The 24,688-nt window shown below is 40.5% G+C and overlaps 1 protein-coding gene across 5 annotated transcripts; it reads right to left on the bottom strand.

Annotated features, from left to right (window-relative positions):
* Window positions 1–665: 665 nt before the first annotated feature.
* Window positions 666–24,659, bottom strand: ccdc73 (coiled-coil domain containing 73). 5 transcript variants are annotated; one of them, XM_082540094.1, is made up of 22 exons: window positions 24,385–24,658; window positions 24,119–24,213; window positions 20,560–20,649; window positions 20,268–20,408; window positions 18,081–18,152; window positions 17,928–17,999; window positions 17,801–17,836; window positions 17,542–17,616; window positions 16,045–16,083; window positions 14,652–14,787; window positions 13,582–13,661; window positions 13,235–13,357; window positions 12,913–12,972; window positions 12,610–12,714; window positions 8,735–8,845; window positions 8,419–8,559; window positions 6,749–6,962; window positions 5,009–6,645; window positions 4,685–4,781; window positions 4,381–4,520; window positions 1,727–1,806; window positions 666–1,209 (listed from the first exon to the last, which is right to left on the bottom strand). In XM_082540094.1, exons 3-22 carry the CDS (start codon window positions 20,602–20,604, stop codon window positions 1,026–1,028), a joined length of 3,588 nt encoding a protein of 1,195 aa, XP_082396220.1. In that variant the 5' UTR covers window positions 20,605–20,649; window positions 24,119–24,213; window positions 24,385–24,658; the 3' UTR covers window positions 666–1,025. The 5 variants fall into 5 exon arrangements, with proteins under 5 accessions (XP_082396220.1, XP_082396222.1, XP_082396219.1 ...); XM_082540096.1 differs by having other exon boundaries at window positions 17,801–17,830; window positions 24,119–24,659; XM_082540093.1 differs by having other exon boundaries at window positions 24,119–24,658.
* Between the last annotated feature and the right edge of the window lie 29 nt (window positions 24,660–24,688).

The raw sequence follows: 24,688 nt of genomic DNA, 5'->3' as shown, positions 1-24,688 counted from the left end.
CCATCATCCTCACAGGGAACATAAAGTTAACGAGAGGCTTGTTAGTACGTGTTAATTGGACTGTGTGTTCACTAATTGATTTTTGGTTAATTAGGGTTGGGGTATTTAGTGCTAATTGTTATTTGAACTGTTATTTCTGTTAATTTAATAGGTGTAAACACAGTCAAACCAGAGTGTCCCGAGTTGTAATTGCCTCCAACAACAGCAGCAGCAGAAACAACATGGTGTAGACCAAAGGTGCCTCCACAATTAGAGCTCCTCTGAGACATGCCACACTGATTGGCTATGATGCTAATTAATGTTAATTAGCATGTTCCCAGCCTTTTTAATGGGCAACAGCGCTCTTGGTCCTTACTTATCCAGCTGTTTGCTGTGAATGCATGATTTACTGTGAATAATGTTTCCAGTAAAAGACATTCAACACATACCGATGTCCTGTTTGTGTGGTTTGATGAGTCAGTGTTGTGTCAGTGAGGCTGCAGAAACTTGTAGTGTATCTAAAGTCTTTGTATACAATATTTTGAAAACAACTGATAACCCTGTAATTTAATGAAATTACAAGAGATTGGAAATGTTGGATTTTTACACTGGTGACATCAGAGCCTTTTTAAAATTACTTAAATCACATGCAACTGTGTGATAAAATAAAATCTTACCAACGTAGCAGTAGTAGTATTGTATATTTGTCACTTAGAAAGGCTATCTTATCTTATTTTCATCTCTTCACTTAAAAACATAAAAATACACACGTGTGAAACAAACACACAAACTCTGCAGTTTTCCATTTAAAGCACAGAAATGTTAAAATAACAATAAAGTGAAGAATTAATGATTTGACCCAAAAAACTTTAAACTTCAAACAGCAATGTTAGAAGAAACTATACAGTTCAAAGGAATCAGTAACACATGTATATATTAAAAAGCAATTATGTTTCAGAACATTTAGACCTGCGCTAACAATAACTGTCAAACGTGTGCCACACAATGTCTCACCTAGGACAGCGAATAAAGACGACCAGCAGTTTCTACAGATTTGGTTCAGTTCGTTGTCTTTTGGGCAGACGGAGTCTCTCTGTCTTGAGGAACTGTTCGATTTTTGAGATCTGCGCCCTGAATGATTTCTGTTGATCGTCCCTCTCCTGGGAGCAGGAGAGTTCCCAGTTGGACTCTGAACTAGGTCCTGCAGCTAAGGTAGGAGCTCTGCTACACCTGATTCAAAGAAAACACTAGCATGAACTTGTTTGTAGTCAGTAATCATATTATTAATCATGTAATAATACACATTTCAAATTAAGCGATACAAATTCTCCTTACCATTAGACTGAAGTAATGCACTTAAATGAAAATGTTTAAGATAAGATAATAAGATAAAATAACCTTTATTAGCCCCGCACATGGGAAATTTGATTTGTTACAGCAGAAAGTGGACAGTGCAAAGTCACATAGCAAAAATTAGAAAAACGCTGGAATAGAATAAGATGATAAGAATACTTCTAAAACTTCTAAAATATCATTTTTAACCAAGAAAAAAAAAAAACCCTCTTGTTTTTTGTCAATACTTTTGTTAACTACTGAATGGGCCAAAACGTTAGTGAAGAACATTTTCATTCAGGTGTGTAGATACAAAGATAGGAGCTATGAAATTTGCCCATTATTACTTATTTACTTTGACATTTATTCTGGTTCAAATGCTGGTGTCTTCTTTCTAAAGAACAAACATACTCACTCTGCAGTGGTTTGCCATGACAGTTTGCTGCCTGTGCTGGAGGCTGGAAAAGAACAGCTTGGCGGAGGAGCTCTGCCATCCTGCATAAAAACGACGACAAACAGTAGATATCACCAAATATCCACTGTGAGAAAGCTGTGATCAGAATCAGAATCAGAATACTTTATTGATCCCTGGGGGAAATTATTTTTTGTTACAGTGCTCCATTATAAACCAACATAAACCAACATTAAGACAAGACAGACAATACGCTAACTAAGAATAGTACAATATATACATATATACACATACATAAGTCACTCATAAATAAATAGCTGGAAAAGAAACATGTGTAGTTGTAGCAGCAAACAGTGTGTTAAGTGGATGCGTTGTACAGGGAGATGGCCACAGGCAGGAATGATTTCCTGTGTCGTTCAGTGGTGCTTTTCGGTAATCTCAGTCTCTCACTGAACGAGCTCCTCTGACTGACCAGCATGTCATGGAGTGGGTGGGAGGTGTTATCCAACATTGTCTTTATCTTGGACAGCATCCGCCTCTCCGACACCACCTTGAGGGAGTCCAGCTCCATCCCCACAACATTACTGGCCTTACGGATTAGTTTATTGAGTCTGTTGGCATCTGCGACCCTCAGCCTGCTCCCCCAGCATGCAACAGCATAGAGGATCGCACTGGCCACAACAGACTCATAGAAAATCCTGAGCATTTTCTGGCAGATGTTGAAGGACCTCAGTCGCCTCAAAAAATAGAGACGACTCTGGCCCTTCCTGTAAAGTGCTGTGGTGTTTTTAGCCCAGTCCAGTTTATTGTCAATGTGTACTCCAAGGTATTTATAGTCCTCCACAATGTCAACACTGACCCCCTGGATTGAAACAGAGGTCAAGTGTTTCCTGGTCTTCCTGAAGTCCACGATCAGTTCCTTGGTCTTTGCCACGTTGAGCTGCAGATGATTCTGCTCAAACAACGTGATAAAGGAGTCGACCACAGCCCGGTACTCTGTCTCATCATCCCTGCTGATGATTGTGGTCACACAAAGTTTGTGTTTCATATTTATTATTCTATAATATAATAGTTTGAGATAATACAGTAAATAAGAAACACAAAGATTCTTCTATAGGATTTGGACTATTACTGGCAGATAAATCAAATGTATGAAAAGAGTGAGTATTCATAGTGTTCAACCTTCTCCTTCAGTTCTCTGTGGCATGCTTCTAGGCCAAATCCTGAGTGATCGCAATCTAGTCCTGATAAAGTGATAAAGTGGAATATCAAATGAACAATGTGGATTCACAACCCAGTAACTCCCCTGATCTGCAATCTATGGCCAATTCTGAAAATCAAGCGGACAAGCAGAAGCCCACAGACTGTGATCAACCTGGTGCACCTATAAGGCAGAAATCTATCACCACCATTTGGTCTTTTTTTGGTACAAAAATGTCAGTTCAATGCTTAATTCCTTCATAAGAAAAGAAAAGACAGATAAACAAATTCAGGGCAGACAATAAGCAGCAACAACTGATATTTGTATCTGTATCCAGCCCAGAGAGAGCAGCCAGAACTCTTCGCTTTGGTCTTCTTTACAATTTGTTAAACTATCAGATGAGTTTGTTTTTTCCCCTCATACTCGAGTCATGCTGCAGCCCATCTCCCTCAACTGCGAGCACCTGGATTGTATAAAACACAGAGTGACAGTGCGGTGATGGTGACAAAAGAGTTTGGGAGCGTGTGAGAGAGAAAAAGTGAAACAGAATTAAAAAAAAGTGAAACAGCAAGAGGGTGGAGAAGGTGAGTGAGGGACAAATGATGAAGTGAGAGAGGAAGACAGAGCGAGAGTGGAGACCAGAGACTGAGTGAGTGAGAGAGGCGAGGTACCCAGGCATCATTAGGTACTTTTTCTTCCACAGGTCATTTGTTCTCTGTCTGTCTGGCTGTCTATGAGCTCAACATACATCAAGCCACATCCATTCGGTCAACACCTGACCGAACATTAATCAAAGAGCAGGAAAGTTTGAAACCTCTGAAATCTTTGTCAGATATTCTACGTACTCTGTTAAACAAGTTCTCCTACATTCTAAATGTCCAGGACCACAAAAATGTTGAAAGAGCATTTTAATATCTAGTTCCTCTGAGGACATGTCAGGCTGTTGTAACGGGCATATTCATTCAAGCTCCAGCTCAAATTTCCCATGGGCTCCGCTCAGACACATTCTATAAAATGATGAAGCTCTGAATCTGTGGAACAGCAATGACCTCGACAGAGAAAACCCTTTTATAACGGTCATTCTGATGTCCTCTGAGGGGGGGGCACGCATTTCTATGTGAACACGACACTGTGGCCATTTCCTGCTGCTCAACATCAACTTGTACTAGAGAACACGATTAAAGCTTCACTGTGATGAAATGTACTTGGACACGGGCTTCAGCAGCTGAAATTAAATTTTCCAAAGTGCAGCTCGCACAGTGAGGACTCATCAATAAAGCTCTCAAATGTAAAGGTATGTAAATCATGAGCTGTGCTTTATCACTTGACTAGTGTTTTACAAGCTATTTTAAAATAACTTCTGTGACATACATATATGATTATTAACTCTCACAGTTATAAATGAGCCACCTTCTAAAGTGTCGTACCAGCAATTCCCTACTTCTTAACAACTGACCGTATCTGCTGCTGTTCTCTCTCTGCAGGTCTCCTGCACTGCTTCCCAGAGTCCCTGCTGCTTTCTCCTCAGGGAAGGTGCGGTCCCACAGACACTGGAGGCATTCAACAGGTCTGACGCCCTCATAATCACCAAGGGGACTAAGAGGAATGAGGTGAGATGGCAAGAACAGCAAGAAAGCAAGAATGAATGATGATTAGTAATGGTAAGAAACGCAGACGGACAATGAATTCACTGTGTAAGATGTTCCTAGTCATGCATCAGAGCAGTTTCTGTGCTCCTTAGTGAAATGATAAACCACCACCATTGTCGTGTTTGCTTTTGAGGGGCTTGGGTATTATTGTGCTGGCAGGATGTCCTGGGAATCCAGCAGTTGTATTCTGCTCAGACAGAGAAGATCCCTGGAAAAAAACACCAAGATTTTAACTGATATAAAACTAACCACAGCTTTAAAGCATTTCTACATCCGAATGTCAAAAAATTGTTACGATTACAAACTAAGATTAACTGCACTTCTCTAGGTTAGTGTAGCTAGTTAGTCCTGTATGAGCATCATATGACTTTTGAAACTGTTGTACATATTTTCATCACACAGCTTGAAAACGCTACAACCTTTTGATTCTAATACCTGGATTGGCTGGTGCGCTATGGTGACATCTGACCTTGTTCTGGAGTTTGACTTTCTTCTCTCGGGAGCGGCCCACTCAAATAATGGCCTGTAAGTCTTTTTGCTGGGCAGAGACGACTCGCCACAATCACTCAGCAGCTTCTCTCCTAACTCAGGCTGCTTGTGACCCAGACTTGTAACGAGTGGCAGCTTCGGATCTGTTTCACTTTTAGTCTTCTTTGTATCTTCTGTGTCCTTTATATGCTCACTTTTCACCTCAGAATCAAGGGTTATGGCACCCATCGTAATATTAACATTGCCATCTTTTAAGTGGGATTCTTCCATAGGTGTTTGATAGACATTCGTATCTACACTTGATTCATCTTTTCTTCTGTTCTCTACACTTGGATCACCCTTTCCTTCAACAGTTACCACAGACTTCCGCTGCCCATCTTTCTGCTCTAAGCTTTCCAGCAGCTGCTCAGGTTCTGCCAGTTTTTCACTCACAGGTACATCAAAGATTTCATCTGTTTGCGTCATATCTGAAATAACATCAGAAGGAGTACGTGTTTCTGTATGTGTCTGACATGATCCCAAGTTTTCAGCGCTGTGAAAACCATATGAGTGACCAGCTGATGCGGCATCGTCTGTCTGTGAGGTACTTGACTGCTTCAGGTGTTCAGAAAGTCCAGCAGAAAGCTCCCCTGCTTTTTTGGTGGGAGGCTGACTTAGTGATCCTGTGTCTCCGTCTGAGCTTTGGACCTCGTTTTGACACAAATTTGAAACTTCCTGTTGTTCAGAGCTAACACTTTGATGTTCTCCATCTCTTCCAGTCTCACCATGGATCTTCAAATGTTTGCATTCAGCATCCTTTTCACTGACTTTCTGACAGAGACTTTGTGTGAAGTCTGAGGGTTTACAGACATCCACAGGCGGCTCAGCGCCCATGAAGTCAATGACCTGCAGTGTGTGGCTCTTTTCAGCAGTCATATCAGTGATCGTCTGGGCTCGTATCTGTGTTTGTGGTGTCTGCACTGCTGTCTTTTCTCTCTCCTTCGCTCCATCCGCTCTATCTTTTGTTTCTGTTCCAGCATCCTTTGCTGACCCCTCACTGTCCTCTCGCCTGTTTCTTCTATCTGTTGTTTGTGCCATGGCTGTTCCTCTCTTTTCTCCAGCACGTCCTCCCTCCTTCACATCTTCTCCTTGATCGTCTTCCCTATTCCTCAGCTGTCCTGTATTTTTCTCCTCTTCTTCTCTATGGCTATTTCCTTGTTTCCCGCTGTCCTTCTCCTCATGTTCTTTCTCATTCATTCCTGTGTCGTCTCCTTTATTTTTCATGTTTGTTGGTAAATCTGCAGATTCACCGAGAGAGCTGTAATCGGAGTTCGATGCAGTTATACTACTCGCAGAGCAACCTCTGATAAAGTGGGTATCATCATCAGACACAGAGAGAGCAGTATTAGTTAGATCTGAAAGCACATCAGGGTTGTGTTCACTTTTCGAGTTGTTAACCCCTTTGTTCAATGTTATGGCCTCTGTGGCTCCTGTCCCAGAAAAAGTACACGAGCTGAAATTCATGGTAAGTGGACAACTGGGCATTTTTAGGTGGCTTAAAGGCTCTTTTATTGTTTGTGACTGTTGTTTTGGGACTTTTTGACCTAAAAGAGAATAAAACGCGCATGAGAAAAAATAAGAAAATGACTGTCTCATAGTGTCTTAGAACATATTTATCGTCTGTATGTTTATATTTAGTGTGCTGACCTTCAGTTTCTGCAGTGGCAAGTATCTTAGTTCCAGTTGCTGTGTCCTCTAAACGGTCTGGAATTTTGGCCTGAGAGGAGACCGAGTGCTGCAGACTGCCAAAGCCGGGAAGCTTAGATCTGGAGATGCGTTCACTTACAGATTCCTCGCCTCTAACTTCCTCCACAGAGGTGGGATGGGTAGAAACACTGAGTGTCTGGCTGCTGTCTCTTACCTGTGCAAAGAAAAATAAACATGCATGCATTCACATGACAGTTTCTCTTATAAACTCACCTACTATACATCAGCTACACCTGCTGTTATTAACATTATTCCCATAGCTGTAAATCAGAATATTATGAAAAATATTATAGTGAGCTCTGTTCCTGGTTTCTTTATCCCTGAATGTTCAAGTGCTGACTCTGGTCTGTTTTGAAAGGTTTGTCTAATAAATGAGAGGACCGCTTTGCAGTTCTTAACGTTCTGCAAGTCAGCACATGTATTTCACTTTCTGTCAAAACTGCTGAAAACACAACCTGTTAATTTTTCATTTTAGTTATTTTTCATTTTTAATATAATCATCCAACACTGCAACAGTACAGATATTGGTAGAAAAAAGTGAAGGTCCCCTGTAAATACTTTAAACTTATCAATTGAGTAGTACAAAGTCTGCGTGATGAGTTTTTCCATGTAAAAACAGAGTTGTAGAAAAGTGTTTATTGTGTTCTGTTAAGAGAAACTCTCTTCTTCTTCATCTCACCCTATCCCTAGCATCCTCTACTGTCACACCAACATCCATGAATCTTCTTTTCCTCTTTTCCTCCTGCCTGCCAGCCCCATATTTAGCATCCTTTGCCCAGTGTATCCACTATCTCTCCCCTGTACGTGTCCAACCGTCAGCCTTGCCGCTATAACTCTGCCTCCGAAACACTGAACCTGAGCTGTCTCTCTGATGTACTCAAATCAAGTAAAGTTCGTCTCTACAGGACATTTAAAAACAACAGCTGTTGAACAAAGTGCTATATATCTAAAATGATCAAATCAAATAAAACACAGGAGAAAAATGACAGAGTTAAATGAAATATAAAGCTGTGTAAAAACAGCACAAATGAAAGTACTTCAAACTCATTCTGATTTAAAAGCCAAAAAATACATACGGGGTTTGAAAGCATCTAATACTGGAGATGTCCTGATGTTAGGGACAATTTGCTCCACAGACCTGATCCCCTTTGTGCTTTAATCTGGAGCTCGGCCTCTTGTCCTTTTTCAGCACCACTGTCTCTATAGCAGCAGGTCTCACCGCCATCTTGCAAACCTTCCCTTTCACTCTTGCTTTCACAAATCACCCAAGACACTCATCTCCAACAACTGTACCCTGCCTACACTCTCTTCTTCACATTACTTGTGCACTGCCCATTGCTTTGAATGGTTAACCCCAGGCATTTAAATTCATCCACCATCACTGCTTCTTCTCCTTGGAGCATCCCTGTTACATCTGCTTGTTTTTACGAACTTTTATTTCTCTTCTCTCCAGAGCATACCTCCACCTCTCCAGGCTCTCTTTCATCTGTTCACTACTTCCGCTACAAATCACAGTGTCATTATTTGTCATTTGTAGCCCCCCGTACCCATCTTTCACTCCTGCCTCACATGACACGTGTAATCCCCTACATGTGTTTTTGGATACATACCTCCATTTCATGTATGTGCTGTTCATGTGATTTGGCCTGTAAGGACAGCTCAGCGTGTTTCTGATGAAGATCATCATAAGCCTCTTTCAGTGCTTGAAGGGCTTCTTGCTGTGTCTTGAGGTGATCCAGAAACTTCGTCTTCTGTTTACCCACACAGACAAATGAAAGATGTGATTTTAAATGAGCTTGTATGATTTTCTGGCATCTTCCCATATACACATTAAGTCTGCTATAGAAGAGTCCAGCCTGACGGACACTGTAAATATGTGCTACTATCATCACAATGCCTTCTCCCACAGCACAGTTTTTCTTCTACCTCTTTGTCCCAGCTGGTCTTGGAAGCAGCATAGCTCTCCATCAGTTGGGCCACCTTGTCTTCCATTGCCTTGCTTTGCTCTCCCATCACCTCATGTTCCTGTTTAAGGGCCTGCAGTAAAATTAATCGCCCATGTGGTTTTAGTGCAATACTAAATTTTTATGTGTTTATTTAATGTGAACAGGGGGTTCTAAACAGGGCAGGCAGAGAGAGGACTTCTTGCTAATACAAATCAGTTGGCTTGTGTCATTTTGATAATGATTTTAATAAATTAATGAATAGGTGAATTAAAATGAGAGGGGGTGGTATAGAGAGAAGAAAAGAGAACAATAAACTTTAAAGCTATAAATGCAGAATAAACACACTATCATTCAGTTGTGGAGCCGACTATATTCACACATGTACATGCTGTGATATACAACATCCCATTCATCAAGTTTATGGGAAGGAACAATGGTTGTCATTCATTTTGGTCTTTGCATAAATTTACTCTATAATCATTTAAATAGACCCTGAAAAATTTCTGATCTGTGTGGGACCAATGGGTGGTGCAGGGTTTTATCTGGAGACATAAATCACATTTTCTATCAGCCAAAACTCCAACGTGCATGAAAAGGAGGTTTCTACAAAGGTGAAGTGGGATAACAGACATGTCATTACTATAAGTTTGGCATTTATTTTTGTTTTTGCACACAAAAACCAATTAAAGTATTCTAACATAAAAGGACTGAAATCGCACTAACTTTAAAGTCCAGAGTCTGTAAGGATAAATTTCATTCGCCCCAAATTTTTTGTTAAATGTGGCTTAAATGTATGACTGTAATTTGTAAGAATCAACAAGATAAATTCTTCTATTTCTTCCTTATTATTGATAAACAAAGACACACCTGGAGCTAATTTTTTCTCTCCTGTAGGCAAAAAAAACTTTGTTATTATTAAATCAATTTTGCTTACCAGTGATGCTTACCAATATTTGTACTACATACAGTATATGATAGTTAACATGAATACACCAGTTAAAAATAAATCAGGAGATTAAGATGTGCTATTTTTTCTGATTTACACTTTACATTTCTATTCTTTTCTTCTTTGCAACACTTTTCTAAATGTGTGATTAAGGTTGAAATGTGTATTTGGACATAATTATCCAATCTAACACATTAATAAACAAGAAGCACTCCAAAATGTAGCTCTCTCTCTGGGCACTATTTACTTAGCATGACGAAAGTTTCGGCCTGTCTCAGCAATGCAAAGCCCCCAGCATCCAACATCACCATGGAGGAGAGGAAGACACTCACATCACTTAGTGATGACAACAACATTATCATCCTTGCAGCAGACAAGGGTCGGTGCACAGTATTGCTAAACCAGAAAGACTATCATGAGAAGATTTTGTCACTACTCAGTGATGAAAATACTTATAAGCCCCTGAAACGAGACCCAGGAAGTGGCTACAGGAAGAGGGTGATAGACTGTCTGAAGCAGTGAGAACAAGACAAGGCTATCGACCGGACCTCATACCACAGGCTGTACCCAGGGGAATCTACACCAAGTCTGTATGGTTTACCGAAAATACATAAACAGGGTGCACCTTTAAGACCGATTGTCTGCATGATCAACTCTGTCACCTATAACATCTCCAAGTTTCTGGCTTCGATCCTCAACCCGCTGGTGGGCAGCTCTGAACACCACATCCAGAACACCCTGGATTTTGTTGAGAAGGTGAGAGATGTCATTATGGAGGCAGATGAAACCATGGTCTCGTACGACGTTACATCTCTCTTCACTTGCATCCCAGTCACGAAAGCGTTGGAGGTAGTCCGTAAGAGATTAGGATGACCCCAACCTCAGCAACAGGACCACTCTCAGCATCGACCAAGTGTGTTTGAACTGTGTCTTCATTCCACCTACTTCACATACAAGGGTCAGTTCTACAGGCAGAAACATGGGTGTGCCATGGGCTGCTCAGTTTCACCCATCGTGGCCAATTTATACATGGAAGAAGTGGAAAAAAGGGCTTTGCTATCCTACCCTGGAACACCACCAAGCCATTGGTTCAGATATGTTGATGACACCTGGGTGAAAATCAAATCTCAGGACGTACCACATTTCACAGATCACGTTAACTCGGTGGACCGACACATCAAATTCACCAGGGAGGATATGAAAAGTGGCAGGTTAGCCTTCTTAGGCTGTGAGATTTCCATCAGTAATGGGGGCCATCTAAAAGCTGACGTGTACCGTAAACCTACACCAGTATTTAAGGTTTGACTCTCATCATCCACTGGAGCACAAACTGGGTGTCATCAGGACGCTACAACACAGAGTGAACACCATCCCCACTGACACAGCGGCCAGGGAGGCAGAAGAACAGCCCAAGCGAAAACCTGTAGTGATCCCATATGTGTCAGGAGTATCGGAGCAGTTGAGACGCATTTTTTCTAAACGCCGGGTCTCTGTGGCTTTTAAACGCCAAAACACGCTGCGCCAAAAACTGGTCCACCCCAAGGATCGGCTCCCCCGACACAAACAGAGTAACATAGTGTACGCTGTTAAGTGCCAGGAGGATTCCCGGGACTCTGCAGTCTGTTTACACCTACAGGCCAGTGGACACTCTTTCAAGGATGAGGATGTACACATCCTGGACAGAGAGGAACGCTGGTTTGAGCGCAGAGTCAAGGAGGCCATTTATGTGAAAAGGGAAAGACCATCTCTGAATCGAGGAGGGGGCCTAAGGGTACATCTGTCACCATCTTACATGTTGTGATTGCAGCCATTCCCCAACTCTCTGTGAATGGTACTCATGGCCATTGATCAGTGGTCTTTGATCAGTGGGTTTTGGTCAGTGGTTGTTGATCAATGGTCATGAGAATTTGCATAATTATGATTAAGGAACTGACCGCCCAGCCCATTGTTCCTTCAGTGGGCTGGTTTCAGTCATTATGCAAATGTACTGTTTATAAGATTGGGGAAACCTGCAGTCAGCTGAGACTGAAGAAGTCACTTGGATGAGTAACGAAACGTTTCTCCCACAAAACGCTACGTCCAGATGAACAGAATCAACTTTTGGAGATTAGCATGACAGAATGGGGTGTAAACTCCACTCTACACCCCTACAGAGTTTCACCAGAATTCATTCTAAAGTTTTCAAGCTATTGTATTTACAGACAGAATGACATGCACACAAATGCCTTCAAACCAGAAACTCCTTGGTGGAGGTAATTTCAAGCCGGGCACTCAGATACGCATATTAGCTGTTTTCTCTCTTTTGATCTGTTAAAGTAAACTTCACATGCGTTTCATCATCGGGGATTGTAATTTAGGTCTGCAGAGACACAACAGACAGATCACACGCAACTGCAATGAGATGCTCAAAGCAAACAGACAAAAAACAGTTGCCCTTGAAAATAATAATAAAGCTGAATGAGAGTTTGGTGTGCAGGAGGAACTGAAGAACACATCAAACTGGAACTGTCCAGAACACCTAGAAACTTTTTCTCCATCTTACCATCACATGAAGATAAGGAACTTTGGTGGGAATTTAGTGCAGAATACAGGTAAGTGAGAAGTACTTTTCACTTGCCTGTATTCTGTAAAGTGACTTTTCAAATGAGCTCATTATTATAACGCGAATGCAAAAAGAACCAAGTTTTTTTTTAGACTGATCCACTTTTTGAATGACAGCAATTGTAAGGGGACTGAGTTATTTTTAAAATGCACTACATGTGAACCCCCACAGATGTAATCTCCTTGTCTGAAAAGTGAAGCCAATTCAGAAAAAGGCTACCAAGGCATGGCAAGAGGGAAGTCTTGGCTAACATGTATACATGTGAAGAGTTACATCCACAAAATAGTACAGGATGAAATACTCTGACCTCGCACGTCTGTCTTTGTGTCTGTAGCTCCAACTCTACTCTCCTCACTGTCTGCGTCTGACTCAGCAACAGCTGCTGGGTGTGCTGCAGAGACCGTATCACCTCCTAAACCACACACAGACACAAACACAATAATGGCGCACAAACTGACCGGGCTTGATTTTGGTTTATTTGAACCTTGACATCATAAAAAGTGGAAATACTTCAAAGGAGTTTCCAAAACAATAACGTTCACAAAATTTCACTGAAGGAAGAGACTCAACATTAAAGCTGTCTAGGTTTAGTCATGTTCCAGGTCCTTACCTGCTTTTCTGCTAGTTCAGTTGCATTTTCCTCCCTTAGCTTCTTGTTCATTTCAGTTTCCTAACCATACAAAAAAATAAATATTGTCTGTGTCAGAACTGGATTAGATTTTTCAGCATTAATCAATCGATCCATCTATCCTCTTCTACTTATTTAAATAAGGGTTGCAGTGGGGCTGGACCTTATCCCATGTACTATGCAGCGGCAAACACTTTTGCAGGGCTAACATGCAAACTTCACACAGAATGGGATTTGAACCTGGGATCATTTGGCTGTGAATTGCTAGAATAAAACACGATTTCTGTTAATGACCATCATTTACCAGCTTTAGCTTCTGGTGCAGCTGCTGTATATGCTGCTCTCTGCCTGTGGGACTGTAGGGTTTGGCCGGTCTAACTGAAGTCATCTTGGCCTTGCTGAGCTCATTACTGACTTCATCCAACTCCTGACAGGACACCATAAGAATCACAGGATTAGTCAAGCTGATGCCTCACAAACTACTCAGGCCACTGGACAACTCAAATAATACCCTCAATATCTTCTAGTTTGAAACAACAATATATTTTAGTGGCTGATATTTAACTGATAACGCCAAATGGTACAAAGTTTAGAAGGAAAATCACAAAAATGCCTCAAACAATCTAAATGCTAGACCACTTGGCCCCATACCTTCTTTAGTGACACAATGGTTGCTGCTTGTTTTTCATTAGCAGAAGTCAGTTTCTTGTTTATTCTCATGGCTTCATCAACTGGAAATTGACACATAGTGCAGCATGAAACATACACAGCTTATACATGAGGGCAAACAGGAAGGATTCCCATCTAAATCACAAATTCAATGAAAAAACTAAACAACAGGACACAAGATGAAATGGATTTCCCATTGCAGTTGGTTTACCACTAATTGTAACAGACACTAAAATAATCCCAATATTTGGCCAGAAAATGCCTCTTGGACTTAAAAATTGAGGCTGGTGTTGTGCAAAAGGTCAGTTTAAGAACACACGTCTCATTAAACATGACTACATCTGGGCTTCATTGACAAAAACTCTACCTTTAGCTGACAGGAAAAAGAGGAAAGTATGTTAGATGAGTAGACAGCAAGGTTAAAAAGTTAAAGAGCAGGAAAATAATGTGATGGATCAATCCTGCCTGGTGTCAGCAGGACAGGCTGCCTGGTGTTGGTGGTGTGGGAATATTTTCTTGGCTCACATAAAGCCTCTAGATAGCAACCCAGTGCTAAACTAAACCTCACTGCTGACCTGGGAGATGTCTTCATAGTTTACTCTTATCAAAGTGTTCCTAGAGGAGCATTTAAAGAAACATGACAGTGACCTTTGCGCATTACCCAGATCTTGACCCCAAAACAAAGACGAGGATAAAGTGAAATGAATGATGTGAAGGAAGATTTTCTCAGGAATGAATGTGCTGTTGAAAATTCTGCATGAGCAGAGACATACTACTGTATCACGTCACGATGTACCAGGATCCCTGTGAACTGTTTCCAGCACCTTATTATATTTATAACCGAGAGAATTCAGGCTATACTGGGAACAAACCAGAACCTCTTCTGCTGAAAACAACCTAATAACACTCAGTAATGACAAACTGAAGCGGCACATATGTGAAATGCGTGATCTGATTTGTGTATATAATTGTTTGCATGGGATCATTAGTAAGCCTAGAGTGATCATCATACAGAACATTAATTTATATATCTGTCTTTCTGTATCTATTACCATTCTGCTCCAGGTTGTCATGGGCCTGCTTGACCATGGCACACTGCCTGGACAAGGCACTGAATCTTTTCTCCACCTCTCCCAGTTGGCTCAGGTGGCCGTCCTTTGTCCGGCTCTGTAAGGCCAGTTTCTGTTCCTGTGGAGGGGCCACAGTTAAAACAGACAAGAAGAAATATGTTGAGGAGGACCCGGCCCGTTAATGGACACAGATCCTGGGACTGTTTGTATATCACTGAGGATGATTCTACATGTGACTGACATGTCTCTAACCTATGAGGGCCCTCGGTTTGTCAGTTTGATCCGCCCCTCACTTGTTATATCTGGTTTCAAATGATAAATGGTGACAGCAAAACTCCTTAGACTTTAAAGCCACCACCACCTGCCTGTCCCCAGCTTCTCTCCCCTCCCCCTTAAAAGTTAATTGGTCGATGAGATATGCCCATATGCAGATGTTTTACTTTTGTAGGGGTCAGATTAGCAATTTCACCCTGACTCCAGTTCTTCCTTTGCCCATTTTTTAACCCCTTATCCACCTTGGGGGCTTAAGAGAAAGACTTATCAAGTCGCCAGTTCATCACAGGGCAATACAGACATAGGTGACACACTTTCACATCCTACAGCCAAATAAGAAACACCAGTTAACGTAGCATGCAGGTCTTTGGACTGTGAGAGGAAACTAGAGCTTCTGGATGAAACAGGGAGAACAAACAAACTCATCACAGAACGACTACAGGTCACCAGGAGGTTCAAATCCAGAACGGACCCTCTATTCACCACCACGCTGCCCCTTTATTACCAGCTTGTAGCAGATTGATGGCTGTGGCTCAGCAAAAGGAGCTAGCTTATTTTGCAAAATAAAGACATACGACAGTGGAAACAGCTGTCAAGTAAAGTGAGGGTCACGCTTTGACAGAGTTAGTGCCTGCCTCTTTCAGTGAAATGTAAGAATCAAGTGGGCTCATGCTTCAGAGCGCTTTATCGCTCTTCAAACTGCCATTACAGTTTGATTGTGTGTATCAAGCTGAGCAGATTCTTTCCTTCTCCCGTTTTCTCACTCACTCCCTTCTCTTTCATTCTCACTCCCTTCAGTCAATCTGTCCGACTCTCCTTTTCGCCAGATCTCTACAACTCCCTCTCACTCTGCTGAGCCACCGGCATGCGAAGAAGGTTAAACTGAGCGAGGCCCAGTTATAAAATATTTTAATAGAGATATTTTCTCTGCTGTGCTGGCAGTTCAAAGTGTCGCACACTCCCTATCCGTTACTCCTGATGAGCTCTCCCCTCTAAACCCATCCCTCCTTAGCACCATTCCCTTATCCTCCTCTTTTAATTTTACTCCCCTCCCACCAACCTTCTGTCAACAGTTTGTATAAATGGAAAAATCCTTCCTTACCAGCTCACTTGATTTCTTCTCCAAGTTGTACTTCAGCAACTGTGTGACAGAAGTAAAAGAAAATTAGCGAGCCTGTTTTTGAGAGCGGCTTCTAGAAAATAGAAATAAGTGATGTTGCAATCGTACATGACAGTTTTCAACACATCTGGAATCAAGATGGCACATTTTTAATAACAGCAGCAACTGAGTGAAATTTAAAGCAAGTCTTGCTTTTTCCAAAGTTTAAAAAAAAACCTTCACATTTCAGCTTTGAAGCCTGTGTTGCAAAGACTTCCTTAACATGTTCAGGTAAACAAAAGCAACATAAAACATATTTAAAAAGAAATAATTTGAATCTACAATCTTTTAAAAATGCAAAAATTCTACCAACTAAAGATCATGTAATGTGACACAAAGCCCCATCTCAACATACGCGTTTGTTTCAGTACTGTAACTCTCTCTCTGCATCTGCATGTCCAAATGTTTTGTTTTGCCATCATGTCATGCAGACATCTCACTTTCAAATACACTGTCTTTACGGGCTCTGTGATTAAGTCCCTCCACGTTTATAGACTTTTGGCATAGATTGTTACACAATGAACGCCTCACTGACAGGACTCAAAGAGGCCGTCCCACCCTGGATAGGGCCACCAGATGTTTTCTCATTTTGCCAAATTGTTGTGTTTTTTTTTTTGCTTCTTTAAACTGTATACTTACTTCCACCTACAAACAACGAATCAAACAAAAAAACACTGACTTTGTCCAAATTACGTCTTAGGCCAGGAGAAAATACAGTTTCCTTTTTTATTCTTAACATATAAAATGTAAACAACAACAAAATATTTTGCCCCAAAATACAGAAAAAAATAGTCCTAAAGGTAAAGTTTGGGGGCAATAATACCCCATTTATCATTTGCATGAATTTAAACATTACTATGAATATGAAAAAAAAATTTCTACTAGAATTAAAATAGCTGGTGTATGAATCTTTTTATATTTCACATTACTTGAACTATACAACACCAGTGGTGTGCAGATAAGTCAAGGTACATGGCAATTAAATCACTTCAGTGCCACCTGTCACTTGTGTGATAATGTGTTAAATTAAAGAATCCACCAGACCGTGTCACAAGATTGAACACAAACGGGCTTCATTTTATCCAAACACAGCAGTCAGAGTCTCCCAGATAGAATATCAAAAACGGTCTCTATTGTCTCTGTAACACGGCTGGGTTGTTAAAGTGCGTTGGACCGTGAGTACGATCGTTTATCACCTCTGTGGTGTCAAGTCTGAAGATGAGCAGAGGGGAGCCGGAGCGGGCCAGGCTCATGCACCAGAACCCTTGACTCTGATCGAGCATGCCTTTTCTTTATTTACTTGTCTCTCTGAACAGTTTAACGATTAAACTGTGTTATCTTGCTTATTTTTAATAAAGAAGGGATAAAAGGTGCTGATGGTGTGCATGTTACAATAAAACAGAGATAGAGAAGAAAGAAGAATGTTGAACAACTCAGTACCTGCAGTGACTTCAGCTCTTCCTTTAAGTTGTTAATCTCCTTGTCTTTTAACTCAGCAATGACCTGATATTTCCCCTGAAATGTTAAATTCATTTTGAGTGTCAAAAAAGCAATAAAAGCCCAAAGCACAGCACAAAAGAATTCACTCCGAGGGCCAAAACTGTGCAACTGAGATGAGTAAATTTACTTCTCCTCTAAAGACATTTATTGAATAAAATGCTCTATCGTGGGGATGTTTGGGGGAATAAGAGTTCTGTACCTTTTCCTCCTCTGTGTTTCTTAATTTGGCCTGAAACTTGAGAAAAGATAATAAATTATTTGGAAAGGTTTTAATACATTGTTAAAAGTCTTGTTTAGAAATGAAAATGGAGGAATAAAAACCACACCTGTTTCTTAAGATTTGTGAGTGACTCAGTGTGCTGCTTTGTCACAGATTCAATTCGATGCTGTAGGGATTCCTGCAAATGAAAGGGAAGACGGAAGAAAGTTACTGATGATCTCATCTATTCTTTGATATTACTTGTTAAATAAAGCTGTACCTTCTCCCATTCCATCTCCTGCTTCTCCAACACCAGCTTACTGATCTGATCCTCAAAGCGGGTTTCTGCATCCTAAACCAAAAAAACTGACTCTCAGGCATCAGTAAGTTCACAATTAGACAAGCAACCAGGAAACACCTGATAAGAACATTTAAACGGGAAAGCTGTGACTAAGAAGGTGTGATTCAGTCTGAAAATCTTCATCTTTTTCACTCTGTGGGCCAGTGGAGTTGAGCCAAAACTGCAAAGTGCTTTAAGTTTCTTTGGTTCAGTCCTGCGTATCTTTTGTGGAAGCAGTCAGTGACGGGGGAACATTAGAAGGGAGGTGATATTTGTGGAAAACCATCCCTATCCTCCCTCTTCTCTTGGAGAAGGCAGGTAAAAGTCAAGTGCTCACTATATCCAGGGGACTTTTTTATGTGCACGTGGGAGCCGGTTAACTCAGCGAGCTTATTTTATAAGTTCCTATTAAAGTATGCTACCAGCGTGGCACAAAAAAAAGAAAAAAGGAGTACACAGGAGATAAAGCTGTTATTTTTCCACCAGGGAATAATTGCTGTGTGTATGTGTGAGTGCATGTGTTAAATGCACAGCAAAGCCTTTCTAAGATCAGTAATCCATGTAAATTAAAACAGGTAACTGTGTATCAAGAGAAGGCCGAAAAGCCATGTTGCACAATCTCATCTATAGCTTTTCATCTTTTTACCATTTTTACTGCTGTTCTGAATGGTCACCTTTTATTGGGCGTTAAAAAACAAAAAATGGCATTTGGAAGTTTGTGGGAATAAAAATTTGAGTTGGAAAAAGTTTGACACTGTTTCCAGATCACACTAAATCTCATATCACATGCATTTCATGTAATGTGACATTTCATCTTACTCGCAGTTCTTCCCCATTTATGACTCATCTTCACCAACTAAAGCCGCTGGTTACACCGCTTTAAAAAAAAGAAAGTGCTGGAATTTGACCTGCTCAGGAATGTCCGGCTCCATCATGACATCCTCTTGCCTCTTAACCTTCCCACCCCCGTGAACGACACAACTACAAAGTGCTACTTTGATAACGGCAGTGCCTGAGGAGGAACAGACTGATATATCATCTAATGTCTGTGTCTGAGTTAACATGACTATAACAATAAAAGCTCAACGACCAACATCCCATTTTTGCTCCTCTAACCTTTAAGCACACTCGGATTTAAAGTACTTGCTGGAGGGGAGAAAGCTTTATTCTTTTTGTTAGTTCTTTACAAACAAATTGACTTTGTGCTCATTGGTTAAGGGCTAATAGGCTTATATGACCCCCTCCCCTCTTTCTTGACATAATGTGCATCATATCCAGCAGGGTTAAATCCACGTAGCCAAAGGGGCACTTAGCTTTCTCTATGAATGCTCTAATACCAACATAACCAATATATTTGTGAAATTACACTGCTCTTCAGCCAAACAGAGTCATTAGTGTCTCAGTTCTACTCAGGAAATGGTGATATAATACAGAGGAATAGAGGAAGTGAGCAATACTAGAGACAATACACATAACAAGGCACCTCAAAGTTCAAACAGCTCTCATGTCAGCCAATTCCGAACCTAAACGAGCACAGCGTAATTCCCAGAAAGCCGCTGCTAATAATGACCAGTGTTGACACAGAGCATGTGCTCACGCATCTGCTTATAAATCTTTGCTTTTAGTATTGTTTGAAATTATGCATAAGTCAGTATCGTGTATCATTCTAGTACCAACCAGCTCAGATATTATTTAAATAAAATAGCTTCACTGCACTAATTTGGTAAATTGATATGAAATGTTCTGCTAATTTATGTGATCAGTATTTAAAGTATGGATGAACCTTGCTTGTAGCTGGTAGATTTTTTAAAGTTAGGAATCAGTGAACTCTGTCGCTAAGCTGCTGTTAATTACTGCTAATAGAAGATGGAGAAAGGGATCAAGGCATGACACTCAACGCAGCACTACCACTGCCCACGAAAGGGCTACATTGGATCACTGGTCTATTATACTTGTTACAGTTTTTTTTTAAGTACTTACGTCTTTTACCACCATGGAGAAACAGAAAAATGCCACCGGAGCCATGACACAGGACGTGATTTTGATTATGAAATTAAAATAAAGTATACTTCAAGGAGATGGTACCTTAATGCCTTCACAGTGACATGGTTACAACTTCAACTTTACCCTCCGAATATGCAGCTCCTGTACGGCTTCGAGCAGATTGGTTTTGAATTCCAGCAGCTGTAGTAAGATGTTCCCCCCACTCTCCGTCTGACAGTGTGAGCTGGAAAGATTCAGCTCATGTTCCAACACATCTTCTCCAAACTGAAAAAGAAGATCGAAATCTCAAACAAAGCTAAGATTGAAACAATATCATTCATGTAAAATGTATTTTAATCTCATCTTTTGTCAAGTAAACAAACCAGCTGATGGATGTTATTTACTTTGCCTTGCACTGTCAAAATTAGTAACTTACAGTGGTGTGGGTGGGAAGTGTCTCAGACTCTGTGCTAACATCCATCGAGTCGTTTCAGGGCAGCCAAAGGTCCCACTGGGCCTCTTCTGCCTGATAATCCGGTGGGGTGGGAGTGGGGCGCATTTTGTTGGAAAGGTTAATAGAATAGACGGTTTAATAAGCAGTAACATCTCTGCCTTTCCACTTATGAGCTTATAGGCTTATAATTACTTCCTCATCTGCAATTTTTACCCCTAAATGATTTTAGTAGAAATAATAGAGAAGAACATTAAGGCCTCGTAATACTTCTCAATCACTGCAGTCTGACCTAATGGCTTTGAAATGACTGTTAGGGCTTTTTTCTTTCTTTGTTTTACACCGCTTCCATTGCGATGAGAAGATAACACCTCGATAAGCCATCCAGGTTCAAATGAACCAGCCCATCGACACTAATAGGGGTCAGAGCAATAACACTGAATGGACAAATTGCACTGTCAATGCTTTTTAAATTACCTGGGTTATTTAATTTGACCTGTGGATAGTCCTCTGCAACTGTCCCTTCAACATAACCAAGAAACTGAGTGACACACACAGACACACACTGCAAGCACACACCTACTGAAAATATAACTATTTAAGTGGGAGGTCTCCACTAGCCAATGATCTCTTAATAGAACAGACCTTTTTTCTCCCATTTAACCTGCGCTAGTATCAATCATGTTGGAGAATTAAATGATCCCTGCTAGAATTGGCTACTATCATAAACTGACACTGTGACCCCCGGCTGAGCAGGGAGGGGATTTGTGCAAGCGTGCGTTAGTGTGTCGCTCTCCTGGCGCACTATGTGCACAGCCTGAATGTGTATGTGTGAATGTGGCAGGAGGGGAGGAAACTGCAGTGTCTTTATTTGCTTTTCCTGGGATTTAGTTGAGCAGGTATTAACTACCACCTCCAAGCCATGAAGGGACAAATTAAAAGAAGTGCCGTAGCCATTAAAATGGAACATTTCTGTCAAGTAACATGAAGTTTGCATTATCTTTGTGTGAGTTATGCTGGTAACTGTTTTGTAATACAACCATAAAAGAAAGTTAAAGAAGCTCTGAATCTGTAATACATGCAATCCAAGTGTGGATACTGCCAACTACTGCAACACAACAATTTGGCTTCTTTATTTTACCTCGTCAAGTAAAAGAAATGCAGGGGTTAAACTGATAAACTCTACTTATTTTCTTTTCATGCTGGCTTACTGTCACATTGTTAATGATATGATAAAGTAAGTGACCTGTGCTTCACCTCGTGTGACCAGTAAAATGTCACGCACACCAAACTTTCTGACTTTAAAAGGGATGTTGTGTTTTTAGTCTGAAGCGGCTTGTCTTTCTTTCTAAGTTGGAAAACTAATAAGAAAAATATATTTAAACATTATCACGGGGCGACCGTGGCTCAGGGGGTTGGGAAGCGTATCTGTAACCGGAAGGTCGCCGGTTCGATCCCCGGGCTCTCTGTCCTGGTCGTTGTGTCCTTGGGCAAGACACTTTACCCTACCGCCTACTGGTGTTGGCCAGAGGGGCCGATGGCGCGGTATGCTGTCCTCCTTCCAATAAAATAGAATTTAAAAAGAATGTATCAATAATCATACCTTATTATTAAATCAACATAAGCTGTAATATACTGTGGGCTTATTTATGTGTGTGAAAAACGACGTACCCCCCGTGATTCAAGCACTTGTCAAACCTCCTTTAGCAGCAGTGGCTTAAAAGTAAAGGCCTCCTGTATGACTTTATCAGTCTCTCGCATCATTGTGGAGGAATTTTGGTGTACTCTTTCTTTGAAATGTTAGTTAACTGGATTTTGTGGGATTGGTTTATACAGTTCTTAAGGTCCCAGCACACCATTTCAATCAGACTGAGTTCTACACTTAAACCCACTGACGCACCTTGATTCTTTTCTTTTTCACTCATTCTGTTGTAGAGTTGCTGCTGTGCTTGGGATCATTGTTCTGCTACATGACCCAATTTGGACCGACAGATGACCTCACCTGTGACTCTAGAATATTTTAGGTATACAGAGGATTTCATGGTTGACTAAATGAAATGAAATGCCTTTTCTAGGCAATTGCTTTCTATCTAACATTCACACTCATTCATATTCCAATGGATGCATCAGAAAGCAACTTGGGGTTAGTATCTTGCCCAAGGATATTTGGCATCCTTGGGCAAAAGGCCACCAATCTCTCAACTTGTACATGACCGGCTCTATCTCCTGAACTGCCATAATGAGGCTGCATATTATGGATAAAAACCTCCACTTTGCTCTTGTTTGTCCAAAGGACAAGACAAAAGCACATTGTCCAACAGACAAAGCCATAGTTGTTCAGTCTTTTTCTAATTGCACTGTCATGAACTTTAACACTTAGCATGCCAAGGTCAGCCTGTAGGGTCTGATATGAAGCTCTAACGTTTTATGCAGTTTCTCTGAACATTGATCTGATCTTGGGGTGAATTTGCTAGGACATCCACTCCTAAGAAGATTTCAACTGTCCTGAATGTTTTACACTTTATCACTGTAGAAAAAAGGATTATTAAAATATTTAAAAATGGCTCGATAACCCTTCCTACACTGGTGGGAAGATATAATTGCTTCTCTAAGATCATTGCTAATGTCTTTCTTCCTTGGGTCAACACCTGAATACTCCAGATGTTAATTGATCATCAGTTGTTGATGATCAATTAATAAAGTACATATGATTGGCAGTAAGGGTGTACTTAAATTTTTAGACACCACTTGCGCATTTTGGCTTAATTTTGTTAAATCAATAATGGCACTCAAAAATGTGTTATTGTTCTGTAGTTCATCTGAGTTTGTATTGATCTAATTTTAAGACCTTGGCCCTGCACTACGAAAGTTCAGAGAACCCAGGATAACTTTCTGTTTTCTGGATCCAGTTACCCTAATACTGGCAATCAGGATACACAAATCTGGTTATGTGTAAGTAAAGGTACTGTATGAATGTGATAAGCACTTTTGGCACTTTAATCAGTAAGACTAGAAGAGAGCTACTATAATAATAAAGTTTAGTCTGTTTGAAGCCAGAGAAGAAAGCTGACAGTGTAAGACTCGTCAATATCAGGTGTATCTGATGTGCCCACATTGGTGGTGTTCCTGGATTATGATAACTAATGTTGCTCTAGGTTCAACTGTACCAAAATCAGTTATCATTATCCTGATGATAACTAATAATCTGGGTATTAACAAAACACTAAGGCCCAGATATGTTGATAAACAACACAATAAATGCAGAGCATTAGTTTTTACTGTGACTGTACTGTTGTTCTAAAGGTATTTCCAGTGTTATCAAACTCCCATGCTAACAGAATAAGCACAAACTGTTTAGCCTAGCAAAAATGATTGCTAAAGCTAAAGCCACCTAGTTGTAGCTAACATGACTCTGCTGTTTAAACATACATTTCCATATTAATGCTGAAATACATATTTGTACACTAATTTAACAGAGAAATAAATTAGGCACTGCCATAAGTAAGTACTTCAAATAAAATGTTTGCTTGTTGTTGTAGCTTACCTTTAGCAATTAGCACAGCAAGCAAGATGGCGAACTACAGGAAGCGCACTGGACAGATGCTGAGAAGATTCTCAAAAATGTGAAATGTCCAAAAACTTTAAAATATATAAATACAAATTTTAATATGACAGTAGTTTTCTATAAAAATATATAATGCACAAATAAAACGCATGTATGCATAAATTAATAGAATAGAGTTCTAATAGAGATGTCCTATTTTTGCACAATAGTAATGTGACACAGGCAGATGGTCAAGATTTACTTACACCACCTGCAGGCACTCAAACGGAGAAGAAAAAAATGCATAACATTTGTTTAAATATTTAAATTAATTTGATATTTAAAATAAATGATCACTCCATCATTTAGTGCTTTTATATAAATTATTTTTTAATAAAGTGTTGATAAAGCTATGGCTAATGACTCCGCAGAGGATCAGAAGATCTGTTCCCATTATTCATTAGTTGAATCTATGAAAGCAAGTCAGTAAAACACAAAGTTCACATAGTTGAAGACCTCCATAGCCAGAGGTCTCTGTGTGACTGAGCTACTAGCGCCCTCTAGCGGTTT

The sequence above is a fragment of the Aulonocara stuartgranti genome (assembly GCF_965226115.1).
Source record: "Aulonocara stuartgranti genome assembly, chromosome: 7".
NCBI lineage: Eukaryota > Metazoa > Chordata > Actinopteri > Cichliformes > Cichlidae > Aulonocara > Aulonocara stuartgranti.
This window is presented reverse-complemented; position numbering and strand designations above follow the sequence as displayed.